Source organism: Equus przewalskii, chromosome 1 (assembly GCF_037783145.1).
Source record: "Equus przewalskii isolate Varuska chromosome 1, EquPr2, whole genome shotgun sequence".
NCBI classification, from domain to species: Eukaryota; Metazoa; Chordata; class Mammalia; order Perissodactyla; family Equidae; genus Equus; species Equus przewalskii.
Window position 1 is genome coordinate 114,019,039 of NC_091831.1, and position 24,302 is coordinate 114,043,340.

Genomic DNA, 24,302 nt, shown 5'->3' on the forward strand with positions numbered 1-24,302 from the left:
CATTGCCTGTAAGGGCAGCTGCATCACTGTGTACAGACTTCACATCTGCAAACTGCCCCAAACCCACCTGCAACAAGCACAGCTCACATCATCACCTTAAATAGAATGCTAGGAAATAACTTGCTCATGCTCCTTTACCAAAGGGGAAGTAGGAAAAGTATCATCTCAATTAGCATCCTCTCAAATCCAATGCAGAGATAGGGCTTTCCAGCCTGGTCCTTGGCCCCCTCAATCCCTCATGGGGCTTTGGAAATCTGAAACAAGTACCAGTGTCTCCTAGTTCCCTCTTACTCTTCAGTTTTCCCTCTGGATTCTAAAATGAAACCTCTATGTCTCGTTTCTACAAGTGACAGCTGTTTTTTAAGATGCTGCTACCTCTTCCTTGACACTTTGATTTCTAAAATGATTCTGATGAGGCAATGCTTAAAAAGTGAGGTTGAGAAAACCTAGATACGACAAGAATGCTACCCCACTGTAGAAAGGTGAACACTGTCCTTAGTGAGTGACTATGGTAATAATGCAGAGACAGCCCCACGACCTCTACCTGGGGAGACCTGACAAGAGACTCAGGAGCAATGTGCTACAAGAAGAAACAAAAAGGTGGCCACCACCCAACCAGCATGCCTGAAACTGCTGGATTGGAGCACTTATTGGGTTCATGGCCACCAGGTGGCAGAGGCAGCATCTGGGACTTCCTGCTACAAAGCTTTCATGACACTATTGTTCAGATGAGGTTCACTCTCTCCTGCTCACTCTTGTTCTTGTTCTGGGCTGCATCCCAAATTGAGTCCATACCAGGAGTTCTCTGAAAACAGCTGCCATTCCTCACAGACTTAAACCTGTCCTAGGTGCCTCTATGGCAAGTCACTGTCACTCTCTACTTGTTTCAACTCTATTCACCTGCTCAGGAATCAACAACTATGGTATGTGTCAACTGCACAGTCCTGAGCTAAGGTAGTTATTTATTTCACTTTCTACCCATGCAAGTCAGGATGTGTAGAAGGTGACTAACGAGTTTAAACCAAATCTCTGAGTACCTGATCGCCCCATTTCCAATCCACGCCTCTCATGACCCTGGTTCCAACCTTCATCATGGCAGCCAGTTCTGGCCCTGAAACCGGGAGCTGCACGGGAGCTGTTTCCTTTCTTGTCTCTTCCAAAACCGTAGCAGAAGCTCCTCGGGCAGAAGCATTCATATCTTCTTCAACATTATCACAACTGGGGCCTATCAGAGCATCAAAAACATCAGCTGAGCCAACAAGAAGTTAGAATTTGCTAATCTTAATACTTTTTAAAAAGAATTAATAAGTACTGATGAAGATAATTTTAAAGAATACATAGTGTATTCTTTATCAATATGATAAATACCATGAAACATTTACTGATGAGAATTAAGATTTAAAAATAGTAAGGGAGGACAAAATATATAAATATGTATCAGAAGACATAAAAGATATAAAAATGCTTGGAAGAGATATTTATTCTACTTCTAGAAATTATGCTCCCCTCCAAAAAGCAAAATGATTAAGTTAGAAAGATACTCATCACATATTTTTACCAGAATTGAAATTAACAAACTTAAACTATGATACTGTGCAGAAAAGAGCCAACAGAGCAGGCCTGAGACTGCTGTCCTTGGAAAGTCCTACTTGCAAGGTTGGCCCTCGCCTGGCCTCTGGGACCCTGGATTTTGGGAGGCTCCCATGATTCCCTAACTGACAAAAGGCCTCGCTGTGCCTCAACTGTCTGCACAAACAATGTGGTCTTTGCTGAAACCTCCTTCCTTCTGGGATCTGGAACTTGAGTATGTGCTAGGCAGAGGTGCCTAACGTGATCTGCCCCCGTGAAAACCCTGGGCACCAAGTCTCTAATGAACCTCCCTGGTAGACAACACTGCACATGTGAGGTCACAACTGTTGCTGAAGGAATTAGGTGCATCCCGTGGGAGTCCACTGGGAGAGGACTTGTGTCTGGTTTCTCCCAGACTTCACTCACATGGCTTTTCTCTTCGTTGATTTTGCTTTCTATTCTTTCACTGTAATAAATCTTAGCCCCTGAGTATGACTATATCTTGAGTCTTGTGAGGCCTCCTAGCAAATCCTCAAACTTGGGGGTGGGTCTTGGAGACCCTGACACAGGGATGGCAGCACTGAGATTCTCTAGAACAACCCTGACTCACTGCAAAACAGCAAACAAAAGCATTGTTTGATAAAAGAAGTAATGAAGGCACGGGGCATGATGAATATTTGGTCCCTAGTGTCTATGGAATCATTCATAGTTTAAAACAGAAGCTGAGCTGTCAGCTGTGAGAAGTAAAATTTACCACAGATTTGAAAAATAGTAGATCCAAACCCAGGAGTCAGCTAACTGGATCCCCTGGCTGCTTTTGGCCTTGCTGGCTAAGTGGGGGGCAAGCACAGCCCTGGTAATTCCTCATCGTTGTTCTCTCCTCCAAGGGGGAGAAAAAAGTGCCCAAACAATCCCCTGGGTGGGTCAAAAGTGTAAAGAGTTTGTGCACCTCTCTCCTCCAAGAGGAAGAGGAATAAAAGGATATTCAATTCCTAGGGCTGGAGAAAAGTTTTAGATAAAGTGAGGGGGATATAGTCTTTTCTTCAGCCTAGTGGTGCCTCTGTGAGGCCTAAGGAGGGTAGCGTTTCGTTCCAGCTAGGATCTCTCCTGGCAGCTATGATGTTAACCCTGAATGCCAAATTTACTGCTAAGGGTGTGAATACATTTGCAATAAGAAGAAAAATAGATCTTTTTTTAAGAAGCTTTGTATTTTGTGGCTAATATACTGGATATACACCGAAGATTAATATAAAATATTACATGCTTATAATTTCTTCTATCAGAGAGAAATCATACCAATGAGGGAAAGTGGCAAATATAGATACGTATTCCTGAGACACAACTGCTTTGCTTTTTGCAGCCAGCAGGCAGGTTGGAATTTAAACTGCTCAGTACTGTTAACAGATAAAGCCCCCAAAATTAATGATTTGTGCTATAACTCTAAACTATTGGATCCTCTAGAAAAAAAAGAGACAACATAAAAATAGTGGGAATACACTTATGAGGTTTTTAAGAGCAATTTTTACTTGCTAATGAAATATTAAGAAATCAGATTTCTGACTCATAGAGGCTGTTTTCCAGCCTGATGCATATTTTTGAACTCGTAATGTAAGCACAAAGACTGACAAGATTAAAGAGCTTAGGGAAGCCTTGCTTTTTCTCCTGGACTTGGAACACTGGCCCTGCAATACCTTGGACTTTCAGGCAAAGAACAATCTTATAAAACAATCAGATCTAACAGACATGTACAAAATACTCCACTCGATAAGAACAGAATACACTATCTTCTCAAGGGCATATGAAACATTCTCCAAAACAGACGTTATGTTAGACCACAAACAAGTCTCAATAAGTTGAAATAGACTAAAATCATACAAACTATCTTCTCTGACCACAATGGAATGAAACTAGAAATTAATAACAGAAAGAAAACTGGAATACTCACAAGTATGTGGAAATCAAACAACATACAATTAAAGAACTAGTGAAAAGAAAAAAACTACAAGAGAAATTTAAAAATACTTTGAGAGGAATGAGAACAAAAAAACAACATACCAAAATTTTTGGGATGTAGCAAAAGCAATCCTAAGAGGGAAATTCATATGGATACAGTAATGTGCTACATAACATTTTGGTCAAGGACAGATCATATATACAATAGTGGTCCCATAATATTAGTACTATATAGACTAGGTATGTAGTAGGTGTGTGTAAGTACACCCTGTGATGTTCACACAGTGACAAACTCGTCTAACAACACATTTCTCAGAACATATCCTCACTGTCAAGTGAGGCATGACTATAAAAGCATACCTTAAAAAAAATAAAGAACTCAAATCAATAACTTAACTCTACACCTGGAGAAACCAGAAAAGTCAGAACAAAGTAAATCCAAAGTTAGCAGAAAGAAGGTGATGTCAGTATCATGGTGGAATGAAGTTGTTCCCTTTGTCTCTCCCTTCTAAGTTACAACTAAATGGACATATTAACCAACAGAGAATTCTCTACACAACACAAGAGAAAGCCTGTGAGATCCACGCAGCTATACATCTGTAGGTGGGTGGACTAGATCTCCAGGAAGCAGTGGAACTAGATGAGTGGACCCATCCCTCTCCCTGGAGGCAGCCATTCAGCTCACAAATCCTTACACAGCGGCCAGTGATACAGTGAGTAGAGGTGGGGGTAGCCTGGCCCACATGCGAACACTTTTGGAGGGGTACTCTGGCTCACAGGAGCACCAACCTATCAAGACAACCCCATCCCCACAGAACACTCCCCACTGAGTTGTGGCAGCCCAGGTCACACAAAGGCATCCCACCCACCAAGCAGGGCAGCTCAGCTGGACCTACACGCAAGCACAGCATGGGCCACAAGGAAAATGACCCTCACACCTAGCACAGCATCTCAGCCAGACCTGCCTGCTGAGCACAACGGCACCACTCACATGAGCGCAACCCACCCAAAGAGCACACCAGCCAGCCACAACCCGCCTGCTGAGCACAGAGGCAGCATCTGTGCAAGCACAACCCACTGAGGGGCTGCCTGCATAAAAGCAGAGCAACGGACTGGCAGAACTACCAGCAGATGAGGCGGATCAGAAAAAACAGCTCCCACCCCACCCCAGCAGTGGCAGGAGGAATCTGCAACCTGATGCTACCACAAATACCCCAGCAGAGGATCAATTCATCAAACACCACGAAGAACTACAGAATACTTCACCAAAGAGATTGAAGCTCTTAAAAAAACTTCACAGAAGTTCTGGACATGAAGAATACATAAAACCATAAAAAAAAGTGCAGACTTTATAGAGGACAGAATTAGTGAATTAGAAGAGAAAAATAGGGGCCAGCCTGGTGGCACAGTGGTTAAGTTCACATGTTCTGCGTCTCGATGGCCCAGGGTCAGTTCGGATCCTGGGTGCGAACATGGAACCACTTGGCAAGAGCCAGGCTATGGTAGGCATCCCACGTATAAAGTAGAGGAAGATGGACATGGATGTTCGCTCAGGGCCGGTCTTCCTCAGCAAAAAGAGGAGGATTGGCGGCAGTTAGCTCAGGGTTAATCTTCCTCAAAAAACACGAAGAAAAAGAAGAAGCGAGAAATATAGGAATGTTTCAGGTGGAGTAGGAAAGAGAACTAAGATTTTTTTTTTAAAAATGAAGAAATTTTTCGAGAAATATCTGACTCAATTAGGAAAAGCAACAAAAGGATTACAGGTAAACTCCAGAGGGCGAAGAGAGGGGAAAAAGGAGCAGAGAGCTTATTCAATAGAATAATAGGTGAGAACTTCCCAACCTGGGTAAGAGACTGGACTTACAAATACATGAATCCAATAGAACCCCCAACTACAACAAAGCAAAAAGACCTTTTCCAGAGCACATAATATTAAAACTATCAAAAGTCAATGAAAGAGAACAAATACTAAGGGGAGCAAGGCAGAAGAAAATAAACTACAAAGGAATCCCTATCAGGCTTTCAGCAGATTTCTCAGCAGAAATCTTAAAGGCTAGAAGAGAATGGAATGGTATCTTCAAAATACTGAAAGACAAAAACATTCAGCCAAGTTTGCTCTATGCAATGAAATTATCCTTCAGATGTGATGGAGAAATAAACGCTTTTCCAGAGAAACAAAAGCTGAGGGAGGTTATTGCCTGTAGACCTGCCTTACAAGAAATGATCAAGGGAGCCCTCCTACCTGAAACAAAAAGGCAAAGGTTTACAAAGTTATGAGCAAGGAGATAGACAGATAAGATCAGAAAATTGCAGTTCTCTATCAGAAAGGTTAGCAAACAATTATAACATAAAAGATAAACAAAGGAAAGCATCTAAAATAACTATAAACGTGTCAATGTAGTCACAAACTGCTAACACAAAAAAGAATACTTTCCGGGGCCAGCATCATGGTTAAGTTTGGCGTGCTCCACTTCAGTGATCTGGGTTCACAGTTTCCGATCCTAGGAGCAGACCTACAGCACCCATCAGTCATGCTCTGGTGGAGCCCCACATACCAAATAGAGGAAGATTGGCAGAGATGTTAGTTCAGGGCTAATCTTCCTCAAGCAAAGAAAGAGGAAGAACGGCAACATACGTAGGCTCAGGGACAATCTTTCACAGCAAAAAAAAAAAAAAAAAGAAGAAGAAGGAGGAGGATTTGTGACAACAATAACTCACAAGGTAAAGAGGAAAGAACAGAACCTGCTTAGGCTAATGGAGATAAGAGGTCATCAGAAAATGGACTACCTCATCTGTGAGATCTTTTATACAAACCTCACGGTAACTACTAAACAAAAAGAGGAGAGCCACAAATCATAAATGAAGAGAAAACTGAGAAAACCATCACAGAAAGCCAACAAACTGAAATGGTAGTCAGCAATACAAGGAAAAAGAAACAATAGAACTATAGAGCAATGGGAAAACAAGAGATAAAGTGGCAGCATTAAGTACTCGAATATCAATAATCACTCTAAATGTAAATGGATTGAATTCACCAACCAAAACGCTCAGAGTGGCTAGATGGGTTAAAAAGCAAGACCAAACAATATGGTGCCTCTAGGAAACACATATTAGCTCTAAAGACAAACATAGGCTCAGAGTGAAGGGATGGAAGACAATACTGCAAGTCAATGGTAAACAAAGTGGTATTTCCACACTTATATCAAACAAAGCAGAATTCAAGATAAAAAAGACAATGAGAGACAAAGAGGGGCAGTATAATAATGATAGAAGGGACTTTCCATCAAGAGGCCATAACACTTACGAATACATATGCGCCTAACACAGGAGTACCAAAGTATACAAAGCAACTATTAACAGACAGAAGGAAAAAACTGACAGCAAAACAATAATGGCAGGGGACCTCAACACCCCACTTACTTCAATGGATAGATCATAGAGACAGAAAGTCAACAAGGAAATAGTGGCCTTAAATGAAATATTACACCACATGGACTTAATAGACATACAGAGAACATTCCATCAAAAACAGAAGAATACACATTCTTCTCAAGAACATACGGAATACTCTCAAAGATAGACCATATGTTGGGAAACAAGGCACCCTCAATAAATTTAAGAAGACTGAAATTATATCAAGCATCTTCTCCAACCACAATGCTACAAAACTAGAAAGCAACTACAAGAAAAAAGCTGGGAAAGTCACAAATACATGAAGACTAAACAACATGCTACTGAACAACCATTAGATCAATGAAGAAATCAAAAGAGAAATCAAAAAATACCTGGAAATAAATGGAAATGAAAACACAACATACTAACTCCGATGCAATGCAGCAAAAGCGGTGCTGAAAGGGAAATTTATAGCAATACAGGCCCACCTCAACAAACAAGAAAAATCTGAAATAATCTTAAACTATACGTAACAAAATGAGAAAAAGAACAACAAAAAAAGCCCAAACTCAGCAGAAGGAGGGAAAAAAAACTGAGAGCAGACAAAAATGAAATAGAGACTAAAAAGATCAACAAAACAAGAGCTGGTTCTCTGAGAAGATACATAAAATTAACAAACCCTTAGCCAGACTCACTAAGAAAAAAACAGAGAAGGCTCAACTAAATAAAATTTAAAATGAAAGATGAGAAATTACAATGGACACCAAGAAATATAAAGGGTTATAAGAGAATAGTACGAAAAACTACATGCTAAAAATTGGATAACCTAGAAGAAATGGATAAATTCTTAGAATCATACATCCTCACAAAACTAAATCAGTAAGAAATAGAGAATCTGAATAGACCGACCAGAAGTACAGAGATTGAAACAACAACCAAAAACTCCCAAAAGACAAAAGTCCAGGACAAGATGGCTTCTCTGGAGAATTCTACCAAACATTCAAAGAAAAGGTAATACTTATCCTTCTCAAACTATTGTGAAAAGTTGAAAAAAGATGGGATGCTTCCTAACTTATTCTGAGACCAACATCAACCTGATACCAAAACCAGACAAGGACAACACAAAGAAGAAAAATTACAAGCCAACGTCACTGATGAACATAGATGCAAAAATGCTCAACAAAATATTGGCAAACCAAATACAACAATACATTAGAAAGATCATATACCATGGTCAAGTGGGATTTACACCAGGAACACAGGGATGGTTCAACTGCAAATCAATCAACATGATACACCACATTAACAAAATGAGGAATAAAAAGCACATGATCATTTCAGTTGATGCAGAGAAAGTGTTTACAAGATCCAACATCCATTTATAATAAAAACTCTCAATAAAATGGGTATAGAAGTAAAGTACCTCAACATAATAAAGGCCATATTTGACAAACACACAGTTAACATCATAGTTCATTGGGAAAAACTGAAAGACATCCTTCTGAGAAGAGGAAAAAGACAAGGGTGCCCCCTCTCACAACTCTTACTCAACATAGTACTGAAGGTTTTGGCCAGAAATGAGGCAAGAAAAAGAAATAAAAGGTATCCAAATTGGCAAGGAGGAAACTCTCCTCCTTGTGAAAGTGAAACTCTGTTTGCAGACCATACAATTTTATATATAGAAAACCCTAAAGAACTATTTGGAAAACTACTAGAAATATCAACAACTACAGCAAAGTTGCAGGGTCCAAAATCAACTTAGAAAAAGCAGTGGCATTTCTATGCTCACAAGAAAGAGAACTCAAGAATACAATCCCATTTACAATTGCACCAAAAATAATAAAATATCTAGGAATAAATTTAACCAAGGAGTTGAAAGACCTATACAATGAAAACTACAAGACGTTATTGAAAGAAATTGATGACAACATAAAGAAATGGAAAGATATTCCATGCACATGGATTGGAAGAATAAACATAGTTAAAATGTCCATATTACCTAAACAATCTAAAGATTCAATACAATCCCAATCAGAATCCCAAGGACATTCTTCATGGAAATGGAACAAAGAATCCTAAAATTTACATGGGGCAACAAAAGACGCTGAACAGCTAAAGCAATACTGAGAAAAAAGAACAAAGCTGGAGGCATCACAATCACTGACTTCAAAACATACTACAAAACTATAGTGATCAAAATAGCATGGTACTGGTACAAAAACAGGCACACAGATCAATAGAACAGAAATGAAAGTCCAGAAATAAAACCACACACCTAAGGACAGCCAATCTTCAACAAAGGAACTAAGAACATATAAGGGAGAAAGGAAAATCTCTTCAATAAATGGTGTTGGGAAAACTGGACAGCCACATGCAAAAGAATCAAAGTAGACCATTATCTTTCTCCTTACACAAAAATTAACTCAAAATGGATTAAACACTTGAAGGTAAGATATGAAGCCATAAGATTCCAGAAGAAAATACAGGCAGTGGACTCTTTAACATCAGTCTTAGAAGGATCTTTTCAAATACCTTATCTGCCCAGGCAAGGGAAACAAAAGAAAAAATAAGCAAATGGGACTCCACCAGACTAAAGAGCTTCTGAAAGGCAAAGGAAACCACGAACAAAACAGAAAGACAACCCACCAACTGGGAGAAAATGTCTGCAAATCACATATCTGACAAGCAGTTAACCTCTAAAATATATAAAGAACTCATACAACTCAACAACAACAAAAAAACAATCTGACGAAAAAATGGGCAGAAAATATGAACAGAAATTTTCCAAAGAAGATATACAGATGCCCAACAGGCACATGAAAAGATCTTCAACATCACTAATCATCAGGGAAATTACAATGAGATATTATCTCACACCCTCCAGAATGGCTAAAATTAACAAAACAAAAAAACAACAAATGTTGGAGAGGATGTGGAGAAAAGGGAGCCCTCATACACTGCTGGTGGCAATGCAAATTGGTGCAGCCACTATGGAAAATAGTATGAAGATTTCTCAAAAAGTTAAAAATAGAACTACCATATTATCCAGCTATCCCACTACTGAGTATTTATCCAAAGAACTTGAAATCAACAATACAAAGAAATTTATGCACCCCATATTCATTGCAGCATTATTCACAATAGCCAAGACATGGAAGCAACCCAAGTACCCATCAACTGATGAATGGATAAAGAAGATGTCGTATATGTACACAATGGAATACTACTCAGCCATATAAAAAGACAAAATCATCCCATTTGTACCAACATGGATGGACCTTAAGGGTAGATGTTAAGCAAAGTAAGCCAGAGAGAGAAAGACAAACACCATATGATTTCGCTTATACGTGTAAGATAAACGCATGGATAACAAGAACAGATTAGTGGTTACCAGAGTGGAAGGAGGTGAGGGGAGGGCAAAAGGGGTAAAGGGTCACATATGTACCAGAAATAAAAGTGGGGACATTACTACTGATTCTACAGAAATAAAAAGGATTATAAGAGTATTATGAACAACTGTATGCCAACAAATTAGTTAGCTTAGATGAAATGGATAAACTCTTAGAAACACATAAATTAACTGAACTGACTCAAGAAGAAATAATAAATGTGAATAGACTTACAACAAGTAAAGAGATTGAATCAATAATCAAAAATCTCCCAATAAAGAAAAACCCAGGACCAGATGGCTTAACTGGTAAATTCTACCAAACATTCAAAGAATTAACGCCAATTCTCTAACTCTTCCAAAAATATAACAGGAGGCAACACTTCCTAGCTTATTGGATGAGGCCAGCATTACCCTAATAACAATAAAACTTTAAAATACTGCTCAACAAAATAAGTCCTAAATAAATACAAAGCCATCCCATGTTCACAGAATGAAGAACTTAATACTGTTAAATGGTAGTACTCCCCAACATGATCTACAGCTTCATTATAACCCCTAGAAAATCCCAATGGCATTTTTTGTAGACATGGAAAAGTTAGCCCTGAAATTCACATGGAAATGCAAGGGACTAAAAATAGCCAAAATAATCTTGAGAAAGGAAAATAAAGTTAGAGGACTCACTTGTCAATTTCAAAACTTAAAAAGCTACAGCGTTCAAAACAATATTGGTATAATGATAGACATACAGATCAACAGACGAGAACTGAGGGTCTAGAAATAAACCCAAATACCTATAGTTAAATGATTTTTGACAAGGGTGCCAAGGCCTTGGGAAAAGAAGAATCTTTTCAACAAACAGTTTTGGGACAACCGGATAACCAAAAGAAATGAAGTGAACCCTTACCTCACACATATTTTAAAATTACCTAAAAATGGACCAAAGACTTAAATATAAGGACTAAAACTATAAAACTTAAAGAAGAAAATATAGTGGGTAATCCTCATAACCGTGGATTTGGCAATGATTTCTTGGAAATGATGTCAAAAATACAACAAAATAAAAATAGATAAACTGGATTTCATCAAAATTTAAAACTTGTGTAAAGTAAAATGCAACCCACAGAGTGGGAGAAAATATCTTCAAATCCTGTAACTTGATAACGGTCTACTATCCAGAATATGTAAAGGATTCCTACAAATCAACAACACAAAGACAAACAACCGAATTTAAAAATGGACAAAGGATTTGAAGAGACATTTCTCCAAGAAAAATACACAAATGGCTAATAAGCATGCTTAAAGAGGCTCAATTTCATTTGTCATTAGTGAAATGTAAATCAACCCACAGTGAGATACCATTTCACACCAACTAGGGTAACCTGAATCCAAAATAAATAGTGTTGGAGAGGATGTGGAAAAACTGAAACCATTGTCCACTGCTACTGGGAATGTAAAATGGTACAGTGCTACAGAAAAGTTTGGTGGCTCCTCAGCAAGTTTAACAAACAATTACCATGTGACCCTACAATTCCACTCCTAAGTATATAACAAATGAACTGGAAACAGGTGTTCAAACAACAACTTGTACACAAATGTTCCTAGCAGCACTAATCATAATGGCCAAAAGGCAGAAACAAGCCAAATGTCCATCAATGGATGAATGTATAAATTAAGATGTAGTATATTCATACAATGAAATATTCTTTAGCCATAAAAAGTAATGATGTACTGATGATACACGCTAAATGAACTAAGCCAAATGCAAAAGGTTAAAAATTGTATGATTTCATTTATATGAAATATTTAGAATAGGCAAATCCACAGAGAAAGAAAGCAGATTTGTTGCTGCCAACAGGTACGGCAGTGGGAAACAAGCAGTCACTGGTAAATGGGCAAAGGTTTGCACTTGGGGTGACAAAAAAGTTATGAAACTAGATAGTGGTGACGCCTGCACATGGATATGTTTAATGCCACTGAATTATAAACTTAAAGTGGTTAAATGGGAAATTTTATGTTATTTGTATCTTACCACAGTTTAAAGAAACAAGTTTTTTACAGAGAGATATATCAAGGCAAAATCCTGACATTTTCACAGAGGACTTAAGGCAGCGCCGACCTACCAATCAGCCGAAGTGCTGTCTGTGTAAGGGCAAGCGTGCCAGAGTTCAGCAGGAGATTCAGGTTGTTTGCGCCGTGCTGCAGGGTGAGCATGCTGAGCATCACCAGGAGAAAGCGAGCTTGTGGGGTTGTCCCCAGGCTTGGTCCTGAAGGATTCTCATTGGTAATAGTTTGTAGGGGGACGGGTTGGATACCTAAAAAGCATTGGCACATAATTTCTTGTGTATGGATACAAGAATATGTATGATGCAGAAAGCATCAACAATTTTTTAAAAATTCCATCCGTTTTTCAGTTGATTTCCATAGTGTGGACATCTGGCAGCTCCATATTGCTTTGCAATAATCCTACCAGTCATTCCACGTACAACTATCTCCATTTGTCTACAAAACTTATCACATCACCCCTCTAAACATCCCAGGTGGCTTACTCATTTCATTTCAAATATAACACATATACTTCACTCCACTTCCACAAAACCAATCCTAGCACTTCTCTGTAGATGTTCAAACTATCCAAGAAATTAAGTATTAAGAGACGATATACATTTTAGGGTATATGGTGTAAGTAATATACATGAAAATGTTAAAATGTAAAAGCTTTATAGTAGCTTTATACTACAAGATTTCGTCTTCTGTCAAATTTTGAAAGTTTTCTTTAGAATTTCAGAAAGCTTAAAGCAGCTTAGATTATCATTCTAATGCACAAAGTTATTAAAGTCTTCCCAAAAACAAAAATCAGCATTTCCAAGTTTCTGCAACATATAATTAAGAGCCAAACTATGAAATAATGCTGATGTGATCACTGACATGACTTCAACAGCAATTTTAATACAGCCTTTTAACCATGAGATTTCTTTTTAACTCACCAAGATCTTTAAATTTGTCATTTGCATCTATCAAAACATTTCGAATATTCTGAACAGCCCAAGCATACAGCTTGCCAAAAGTTACTTCCAGCAGCATCCGATTAAAAGGTGGGATCAAATCAACATCCTTTAAACAATCTGTAAGGGGTTCCCTTTCAAACAAAGATAAAGAATTTTACTTAAAATGCTGCCAGTCTTTTAACTTAAATAGAACAATGCTTTGTTGCCACAACTTCCCTTAATTAAGAAAAAAATGTTATAAAGTTTTACCCTATATCAATTCCCTCAGGAATAAGTCTTTGCCATCCACAGAACATAGCATACTGCACAGATGGAAGTAAGAAATTTTTGGTTGCCAGTTTTAAAATTGTATCTATCCCTTCCAGGCGAACCTCTGCTCTTTCCAACTGCAAAATATCAATGCATACGGTTAAGTGTTGGGTGTATTACCCAAAGAAGAGAAGAATGTTCTTAGCAAATTTTACCTGTTTTAGTAGGCATTTTCTCATTTTTTCCACATCCACTGGCTCTTCTTTAAGGGCAAATTCAGCAATTGTACTGAGGAGTGCAGACTGTGGATAAAGACCCTGAACATTCTGCTTCAACCATTTGTATTTGTGAACACCTGTAACTGTACTCAACAGTGGCTGCCATTTATCCTGACAAAGGAAAACCATTTTCACCATTAGTTTACACTATTGATATTAACATGTGCTCTGAAACAGTTACTCGAATATAAATAAATGCCAATAGGTTTAAATTGGTAAAATATTTTAAATTTAATAACTAATTTGTGGTAAAAATAACTATGTCATAAAAAGGCTTATAAATGATTTCATAATCTCTAATCTTATGTACTTTGGAACCGGCTAACTTGGCATACAAAGCTAAATTATCATCTATATTAACAGCCTCAGGGACCAGGACAGTTTGTGGAGCGAAGGATACATTCAATGAATGAATTAATGAATGGTAAATGAATAATGATATAATGTACTACTAAAAATAAAAGGAAACACTTCTCCAGCTATGGATCTGATCACAGTATCATAAGTCAAGTGCATTAAGCATCATGGGGGCACAGTTATTCATACTTTTAATAACCCACTCTCTATCCTACAGATGCTCAAGGTCAAAGAGATAATACTTATAGATTCCTTTGCTACTTGCTGTGTTTCTATTCAGCCAGTCTCAGAATCACAGAAAATACTTCACCTTGGGCGATTTAATTGTAATTGGTCTTTTGTCCACATTTATAGGACTATGAGGCAAAATGCAAGCTTCTTCTAAATCACTCTCTTCGTTTCCAATTTTTTCTTCATCGTCAGTAGATTCTGGCTTCTTAGGAACTATGTTTAAAAACATCATTCATTATAAAAATCATTTACTTAAATATAATTTAAAATTAAGAAATATTTAAGTCTGCATGAGGGTAGTAACATTAATATTTTATTCAAAGAAACGTGATCATCAATTAAATGCTCAAACTAAAAAAGTAAAAACTATCATAATTGTTCTCACATGACATCTAGTAATAACACTTTGCCCTCCATGTCACAGACAGAAAGACAGTGAGCGCTACAATGGTGAGAAGCACTCAAGAAGGGCAAGCCCAGGAGTTGCCAAACTTTTTATTAAAGGGCCAGATGGAGTGACCAGCATGACCACATAGTTTATGCTGACAATATGACTTATGGTGATCCCTGTTTCTGCTCCGAGGGCTAGAGTCTTGAGTAACTGAAGGCAGTCATGCAGGCCTGCACATATATGTGACTGACCCCTAATAACAACCCTAGTCACCAAGGCTCGAGTGAGCATCCCTGGCTGATGACACGTCACACATCACTCCTCAAAGAACTAAGCAACCTGTGCAACTCCACTGGGAGGGGACACTAGAAGCCCAGGCCTGGTTTCCTTTGAAATTCCCTCTATGCGCCTTTCCTTTTGCTAATTTTAATCTGTATCCTTTCACAGTAATAAAGCATTACCATGACTATACCAGCTCTTCTGAGTCCTATGGAGCCCTACCAGTGAATCATCACATTTAAGAGTGGTCTTGGCAACTCCTAACACAGCACCAATAATATTAATTATTTATAAGTTACTTAGTTTTCTTTAAAAGAAACCAAACACACAGCTTCAAACATCACACAATTATATATATAAACCCACAACAAGAAACTTTAAGAGGTGCCAATGTGGGCTCAGAATCCATGAAGGTGATGGCAGGGTGGTGAAGGGATCATTCTCCATCAAGCTGAGATGGCTGTCTCCTGCTACAACTCTACTGGCTACCTGAATTAAAGGGCTCTCAGAAGTGTTTTTGCCGTGATCTCCTAATCCAGAGCATCTCTAGAATTCAGACAAGTTGTTGTGGTTTAACGGTTTGTTCAGGAACAATCAACTCAGGATGTCTTCTAAAATGTTAGTGTTTCATGACATTATTGTTCAGAATGTCCATCAAAAACTCAGTAACTAATATTGCTTAGTAAGCTGGTCTGTGAATAAATCAGTTTAATTCATAAGAATATAATCAAAAATTTCTGTAGACATGTTTATAATCACGAGTGACCAAATTCTAAAGTATTTTATGTTTTTTAACTCAAATTTTCATTATTCAATGCAAAAAAGCTTTTCCATATCCCTACACAGTTGCTTCCTGAAAATATTAGTAACTCATCTAGTTCCCTTTTAAAGCACTTCTCCATGTATCAGAATATTCAGTATTTCCAAAGAAAAACATTAGAACATCTTTTTATAAAAATGACAAGATTAATTAAAAGATTAAACATTCCCAATTCCCAAATATATCATTACTAGGACACGTGATAAAAAAACACTTCCTTTTCCCCATCAATTTAATAAAATTTACAGTATTTACGTTTTTCAGCATCAATTTACCAGTTACCAAATCATAACACACTCAATCCCAAAGGTGCATCATTGTCTAATATCTTGGAAAAATAAGCAGAATTTGTATATTTTCATAAATACACATAACAAATACGATGGCAGTTGTAGAAATGCCAGGTGTAATGAGCAGTAGTGAACAGCTTCACCCAAATCACAGACTCAACGATACCAAGGGAAGGCATGCGCTTTGACAGCATATTTCTACCTTTGACATTCTTACCTCTCTTTTTCCTTCGTTCTCGAATTATCTTCTGAGCTATCCTCCTCCAACGGGGCACAGAACTTAACATTTTAAACTTGGACATTATAGAGAGGTCATTACAAACTGCGGGTCTCAACTCATTAAAGAGGAATCTCAAACGTTCGATGACTGGAGCACAGACTTCCTTGTAAGAACGGCCCTGTTCTTGATGTGTCTACAAAGTTAAGTATGAAAAGACGACTTAATAACAAATATTTTACCAACTGTCTGCAAAGCACAAAATAAAGAGAATCAAAATCTATTTACTTTAATGAGAGAGCATTTTGCTTGGTAGACAACTCTACAAACATCCACCACTGATTTAGGCAACGTTCTGTGCTTTACTTGCTCAATACCAAGTGTACCTGCATGAACTAAAGATAATGCCACATGACCTGTAAGAGACAATTAAAAGAAAGGGCAGGGTAAGAATGAATGTGTATCACATGCCAGTAGAAAGATCGATAGTATAGCTAAAATATCAAGCTTCATACCTAAATCTTCATGTTTTAGGAGGCAACATAAGAGCAAGCGGCCAACCTCTTCCACAGGATGCTCAGGAGGAAAGGTGATTGGTGTGGTCAAGTGGCACTGCCTACAGTACCTTTCTATTTGACATAGAAAGTCCTGCAACAGAAACAGCTGGATGTAACTTCAGAGCCCAAACAGCTTCACCCAAATCACAGACTCAACGATACCAAGGGAAGGCATGCGCTTTGACAGCATATTTCTACCTTTGACATTCTTACCTCTCTTTTTCCTTCGTTCTCGAATTATCTTCTGAGCTATCCTCCTCCAACGGGGCACAGAACTTAACATTTTAAACTTGGACATTATAGAGAGGTCATTACACCCTAGCAAGTCATAATGAATCCTAAACTACATGCCACAGCTTCTGACACACCTGTAATCAGCAATGCTTCTAAAATCTTGCTGGCATATTGAACTGAACTAGCCTTGCACCTCAAAATCAGCCGTCCAAATAATATGTAAACAAAGTCTGTGCTAAGCTAATCAAAGAGCATGAAGGTGTTCACATGTCAAAGTCCTAAGGTAAACAGAAGGACACTGAGGCAGCAGTGGGGGAAGGCCTCATTCACCTTCACATTGTGATCCTGGATGTTGTTGTCAGCGACGGCTTGCAGGAATGCCTGGGAATGGTCACCCAGGGCCCGTCTGTGGGAGCAGAGTCGGGACTTGCTGACAGGAGTGCCCCCAGGAGAGCTACAGTGGTCCTCGTCTTTCTCCTCATTGTAGCTGTAGTGGATCTGGCTGGTCTGCAGGCCTCCAGAGAAGATGGACGACTGAAGCCACTCTAGAAAGCGTATATGCAGACATTAAGAAACTTAAATGCACTGTTCAGAAATAAATACTGGAAAAAAAGATAAAAAACTGAATACTTGATTTAGGATGTGAAATTTAGCATCAATCAAATGAAAGAGTCACATCTAATATATTTACATAGACTGGCTTATAATTCCTATACTTATGTGAAAACAGGTAACACTTGCTGATTATTCATCACATTTTAAGCACAGTACCAGAGCTCAGAGTTCCAGTCCAGCATTTACCGGCTACCTGCTCAGGCATGGAGCTGTCTAGTTCCAGATACCGTGTGAAGACTGGGGCTTTGCATTCTAACAGGGAGAGCAATATCAAGGTACCACTTATACAAGAATGACTCAATTTCAGTTGGGATAACTGCATGCTACAGGCAGTATAAGACTGCGGCAGCAAGACCTCCACTATGCGCAAGGTCAATAAAGGATCAGCTGTGGAAGCAACAACTGAGGTGAGACCTGGATAAAGATGAAGACACTGAGCATTCAGGTAGGAGAACAGCACATGTGAAAGGTTCTATGAAGAAAGACATGCTCAGGGCAGGCCACATCTATCTATAGCATTACTTGAGTAATAAGAATGAGAGACTACTAAACATACAACACAGGATCTTTAGTAAGGGACAGATCCGTGGAGACCAGAGATCCAGTGGACTGTAAAGGAGACCCATGTGAAGCACAGGCAGCCCCCATGAGAGCATGCCATACATCAGTGCAAACAGAGATGCTCATTTTAAATACTATGAAAACTAGAGTGAAATTCACCAAAAGTTCAGTTTGTACATCACTACAGATTTTTCTCAATAACTTTTGTTATCAAAATATTCCTCCAAAACCCAAGCAAACAAATCTCAATTACTGAAAAGGAGCATTCTCCAAAGTGCCATGTTAATTCTTCTAAAACACAAATCTCACCATAACCCTTCCTGGCTCTCTCCACATATAACTCTTCCTTATCTTCAAAGGCACTGTTCCGATGGTGGCTTTTGCTCCCCTAGAGTGGATATGGCCCCCACCCACCAGGGCCCACAGCACCTTCTACTCCCCTTTAACCGGACACTGTAGTTCCTACCCTCCTTGCCAACTTAGAACAAGTCTACCTTCCCCGGAGTACTACAAGTCTTTAAGAAAAGGGATGAGTCCATCCACTTACAGGCTCTGCAGGCAGCAAAGCACTCCGTACTCACACCAAGGGTCTGCTCCAGAAGGCAGGCTGACCATGGCAGGCACCCACGGCCATCCTTGCCGACTAGCCTTCTCCCCTGACACTCCACATACACAAGCAGCTCAAAGCCCCTGCTTTTCTCAATGATGCCCCTCACACACCGGTGTTTCTGCCCAGAAGGCTCACACATCCAGTTTTCTGGGACTCCAATTTCAGGATTGTTCCACCTCTATGAAGCCTTTCTTCCCCGCAGAAACACTTTCAAATGTCTCTGTTTTGTCCTCTACCACAGTGTTTCCTGAGCTGCCTATAATGTCTGGCTCGTTGTCATGCAGAAAGCATCTGAAGGCAGAGGTGTATCTAATTCCATACCTATTGTACTCTGAGTGCCTAGCATGGTAACTCACACAAGTAACTACTCAAGAGATGCTTATTGGATAGTCAGCAGACAGATGGATGGAGAAATGTACAAATATACGAAGAAAAATTTAAACCTATCTTATGGGATATGGAGAAATTTTATTACTTCAGGTGATTACAGAGGTGGCCATCCAAAAATGTGTTCAATTTGAGTCTAGTAAAAACACAATCCTCAAACAGAACACTATTCCCAACAGGAACAGCCAATCCACATCATGTGGATTTCTGAACACACAGGGAGACAAAAGCCGAATTGACCCCTGTGGCAGAGGATGTGACAGTGAAACTATGCACAGGACCTTCTTACACACTTATTAGCTGCCTCTGCTGCCACAAATCATGAGAGCAAATGAAAGCCACTCACAGCTCTTTCTAATTCACTGGTTTAGTCTCACTATTCTTATTTTTCCTCATCAACTACCATTGTGATTCTTCCTCTCCTACTCTTAACGGCACTGATAGCTCAGCTAAAATAACCTGCTAATCCGTTGGCAGAAAACAAAACTTTCCTTACTGGCGCATTCAACCTCAACCGGAGACAGCGGTGTGCTCACAGCTAAATGGGAAGCATGTAATCCGAGAAGCAGGCCCAGATTCCTCTCTGTGTCTATCAGAGGTGAAGACAGACTTCCCAGATCAGGTATGGTAACAACTTCTTGGTCAGGCTGGGAAAGAGAAATTTTATCATCAGTCTGAGAAAACAGGGTTAATTAAAAACATAAAACCAAGAAGAGCAACAGCTTATATCCTTTTTTTACTTTTTTTTTTGAGGAAGATTAGCCCTGAGCTAATCTTTTCTTCCTCTTTTTGCTGAGGAAGACTGGCCCTGAGCTAACATCTGTGCCCATCTTCCTCTACTTTATACGTTGGATGCCTACCACAGCATGGCTTTTGCCAAGCGGTGCCATGTCTACACCTGGGATCCAAACTGGTGAACCCCAGGCCACTGAGAAGCGGAATGTGCGTACTTAACCACTGCACCACTGGGCCGGCCCCAGCTTATATCCTTAAACAAGACATACTGCCATTATGAAGAGAAGCAGATGCTCTGGGCACCCTGCTCTTACACCCTGCAATAGTGAGCTTCTGCTGCTGCCAAAATAACAGAAGACATAAACCACACAGACTCTACAAAGTAAACAGTAAGTGCACAGCTGTACTGGTGGAAAAACCAAAGCACAGAAACATGACTTAGCTGGAAAATTCCTTAGGGAATCAAACAGAAGTTTCGAGACTGATCGTATACACTTCAGAAAATATACTGAATTGTTACACGTATAAAGAACTCAAAGAGAAACAGAAATACAACATGACAAATATTGCTGTTAGTGAACTGTGACCATACATATGGAGGAAATAAATTTATCCAAACAAAGAGCAAACCCAGTTACAAAACAAAGAGTTCAAATGAAAACAATCTTAAACTTCTGCCAGTCATATTGGGCGCCTTACAAGCAAAGTTAATTTTCCTTCATAAAATGCTTTAAGCCCTACCCTATGGCATTTGATAAATTTTATTACCTCTGGATCCATACCTGAAAGCCAATCCCAATACATAATTAACTCCAATGTTCATGAATATATAGAAAAGACATATTTTTATTCTAAAGAATTATGCTACTAGAGAGTTTTCCAAAACAATATATATTTCAAGATGGTAACCCACTCCAAATTTCTACATAAGCTAACAAAACAACTGTAAATATCACAGGATAAACTTTATTTTTGTAGAACAGTGACTATATTTTTTTAAAAAATGAACGATTTTTAAACTAGTTTTTCAAGAACAGCACATCATAAATCTTAAGGTGAATAAATGTAAATTCATTTATGAAAAAACCTCTAAAGGATCCTCAAGTTTATCACTTAATGACCACCCCCTAGCCCAAAAGGCCCAGCTATCAGTATTTCAGGGTGAAAACCACCCATCACAGATACACAGAGAAGGTCTCCAATGACACCCACCATGCACTCACTGCACAGCCTCACCTCCAGATACTGGCCAACACAGAAGGCATGCATCGACTCCCGAGTGTCTTCAAACTGCAAAGCAGCTTCCAAAGCTACCACTGGGTCTTCCCCTACAAACTGAGCTGAAACAAAAAGGACAAAAGCAACATGACTTTAATACAATCCACCTAGACATCCATGGTAGAAACGGCAAGTAGGAAATAGATGAGGCACGTCAACTCCAAAGTATAATGATCTCACTCTCTCCCACGGCTGCCTGGGCCGAGTCAGAACTAGGAATCAGTTCCAACAAGCGTTGAACAAAAAAATGCATAATGATGAGAAATTCTTGAAAGGTGCCTGAAATCATTGATAGGACAGACATCAAAGTCAAAGACAGATCAACATGTGTAGGGGCTGTAGCAGTACTAAATTATTATTTAAAAGCCAAATGCTCCGCTTAAAATGATCCATGCTACAACTTTTAACCATGAACTAAAAAGTGAGGTCTTACCAAGAATACTATTTCTTGTTAGTGACTGTGTCTGGAAGTCCTTTATATCATACACTTTCCCATCAATAACGGTCCAGAAGCCTCCATCTTTATTGTGGTTCTCCAAGTCAGCTTTGCGTATAAGTGTCACCTCCTCATTATTTCTACAGTTCTGACCTGTAAAAAATGACTCTGTATATACAGAAACCAAAATCAATGAATCAATAGATAAAATGATCAGAACAAATTGTGTGAAAGGACTACAAGGGGAAACAGACAAATCCACAATCACAAAGGCAGATTAAAATATCTCTTTCTATAACTGTCACCATAAACAAAAATTCAGCAAGGATGTGGAGTGATTTAAAAAACAAAAACACATACAATACCATATGAGCATCATGAATAGCAAATATGAGCATATACCAGGCAACAGACCAAATCTCAAAAATTTCAAAGAAATGAAGTTACAGAGCACACATGCTGACTGCAAAGAAGTTAAATTAGAAACAGGTAACAAAAATAAAATAAGGATGCTCTACATATTTGAAAATTATGAAATATATTTATGTCACCCCAAATCCCCAGAAAAAATGACTATGGAAATTAAAAAATACGTTGAAATGAACAATAATGAAAATACCACAGTTCAACACTTGTGACATAGAGCTCAATGTATGGTTGAAGGCATTTATACCTTTAAACGTATATATTAGGGGAAAAAACCTAAAAAGTACATAAGTTAATAAACATCAAATAAATAAAATTCTATGAGTTCATAGTGGCACTAAAAAAAAATAGAAAACATCACTGATCATCTTTGGAAGCAGCAGGACACCAACTTAATATTACAAAAAACAGTAAAAGGGGAGTGGGAGGAATCAAGCTAGGATCGTGTCCCTCCTGTGCAAACTGTACCTTGTGCCACCAAACAGCTGACAGCAAGGTTGCTGGGGGATTTTATACAGGATAGACTATACATATAAAGTCCCTGGTCCATCTGAAGAGAACTGTAGGTAGGGCCACCCAGCATCACAGGCCTAAGCTGATGAAACAGGAAGTACACTGGATAACCTCGGACACACTGAGCCACCAAAACTGAACCCGAATCTCATCAAGCATGTACATGAAATCAGAAAGAAAAAATGTAACTTATACAAGATGTTAGAGTAGAAGAGGCGATGCAATCAGCCAAGTTCAGCAAATAGGAAATTCTCCAGAACAGATGTCCTGCTTCTTTGAAAAATAAACAGTATGACCAAAGAGAGGGAGAGGATGGCCGAGAGATAAGCTGTTGGGGGAAAGAGGGTAGAAAGCATGTATCAACCAACTGCAACGTGCAGAACTTCTTCAGATCCTGATTCAAAACAACCACCAACAGGGGGAGACCCAGTGGTACAGCGGTTAAGTTCGCATATTCCGCTTCAGCGGCCAGGGGTTTGCCAGTTCAGATCAGGGGTGCGAGCAGGGCATCACTTGGCAAGCCATACTGTGGTTGGCGTCACAATATAAAAAAAAGTACAGGAAGATGGGCATGGATGTTAGCTCAGGGCCAGTCTTCCTCAGCAAAAAGAGGAGGATTGGCAGCAGATGTTAGCTCAGGGCTAATCTTCATCAAAAAAAAAAGAAAAAACACCAATAAAAAAGCTTTTTCAGATAATGCAGGAAAATTGAACATGGACTGCACGGAGATTAAGGAATCACTGTTAATCTTAGACAGGATAATGATACTGTGGTTTTATTACCAAAAGAAAAGTTACCATTAATAGGTAAAACCTAATAAAATGTTTTAAAAACAGAGATATGCTTTAAAATAATTCAATCAGTGAATAAGAAAAGTGTAGGAGGGGCTGGGGAATGTGAATACTTGTTAACCTAGATCCATTATACTAATATCTATTGTTAGAAAACTTTAATAATAAGCAGATTACAAAAACAGCAGTGTGCTAATAAGCATCATTTCTCAAAAAAGTTAGAAAAATATCAGATTAAATCTTAAGAAAGAAGAAATAATGAAGAACAGCATAAACATAGACATTTAGATCAATGGAATAGGAAAGAGAGCCCAGAAATAACTTCTCACATATGTGGTCAAATGATTTTCAACAAGAGTGCCAAGACCATTCAATGGGGAAAGGACAGCCTTTTCAACAAACGGTGATGGGAAAACTGAATATCCAACTGCAAACAAATCAAATTGGACCTTATGTTACACCACATAAAAACTAACTCAAAATAGACCAAAGATGTAAAAGTAAGAGTTAAACTATAAAATATGAAATTCTTGGGAAAAACCTTAGGAGGAAAGCTTCATGACATGGGATTTGGCAATGATTTCTTGGACAAAACACCAAAAGCACAGTGAACAATGGAAAAAATAGATAAGTTGGATTTCATTAAAATTAAACATCAAAGGACACCATCAACAAAATGAAAAGGCAACCCACAAAATTGGAGAAAATATCTGCAAATCATATGTATCCAGAATAT

General features: G+C 38.7%; 1 protein-coding gene across 6 annotated transcripts in view; it reads right to left on the reverse strand.

Moving 5' to 3' along the window:
* Positions 1–24,302, reverse strand: part of HERC2 (HECT and RLD domain containing E3 ubiquitin protein ligase 2) — a 256,324-nt gene that overhangs the window by 119,264 nt on the left and 112,758 nt on the right. For 4 of the 6 annotated variants that reach the window (XM_070572323.1, XM_070572302.1, XM_070572306.1 and 1 more), the window contains exons 24-36: positions 21,834–22,004; positions 21,359–21,462; positions 19,884–20,034; positions 17,545–17,759; positions 16,939–17,071; positions 16,712–16,839; positions 16,424–16,619; positions 14,506–14,639; positions 13,776–13,949; positions 13,561–13,697; positions 13,291–13,442; positions 12,427–12,618; positions 1,038–1,225 (exon numbers count right to left, since the gene is read on the reverse strand). In XM_070572323.1, coding sequence (XP_070428424.1) covers positions 1,038–1,225; positions 12,427–12,618; positions 13,291–13,442; positions 13,561–13,697; positions 13,776–13,949; positions 14,506–14,639; positions 16,424–16,619; positions 16,712–16,839; positions 16,939–17,071; positions 17,545–17,759; positions 19,884–20,034; positions 21,359–21,462; positions 21,834–22,004 — 2,075 coding nt within the window. The remainder of the gene's footprint in view (positions 1–1,037; positions 1,226–12,426; positions 12,619–13,290; positions 13,443–13,560; positions 13,698–13,775; positions 13,950–14,505; positions 14,640–16,423; positions 16,620–16,711; positions 16,840–16,938; positions 17,072–17,544; positions 17,760–19,883; positions 20,035–21,358; positions 21,463–21,833; positions 22,005–24,302) is intronic. The other 2 variants (XM_070572331.1, XM_070572337.1) reach the window with 1 other exon arrangement.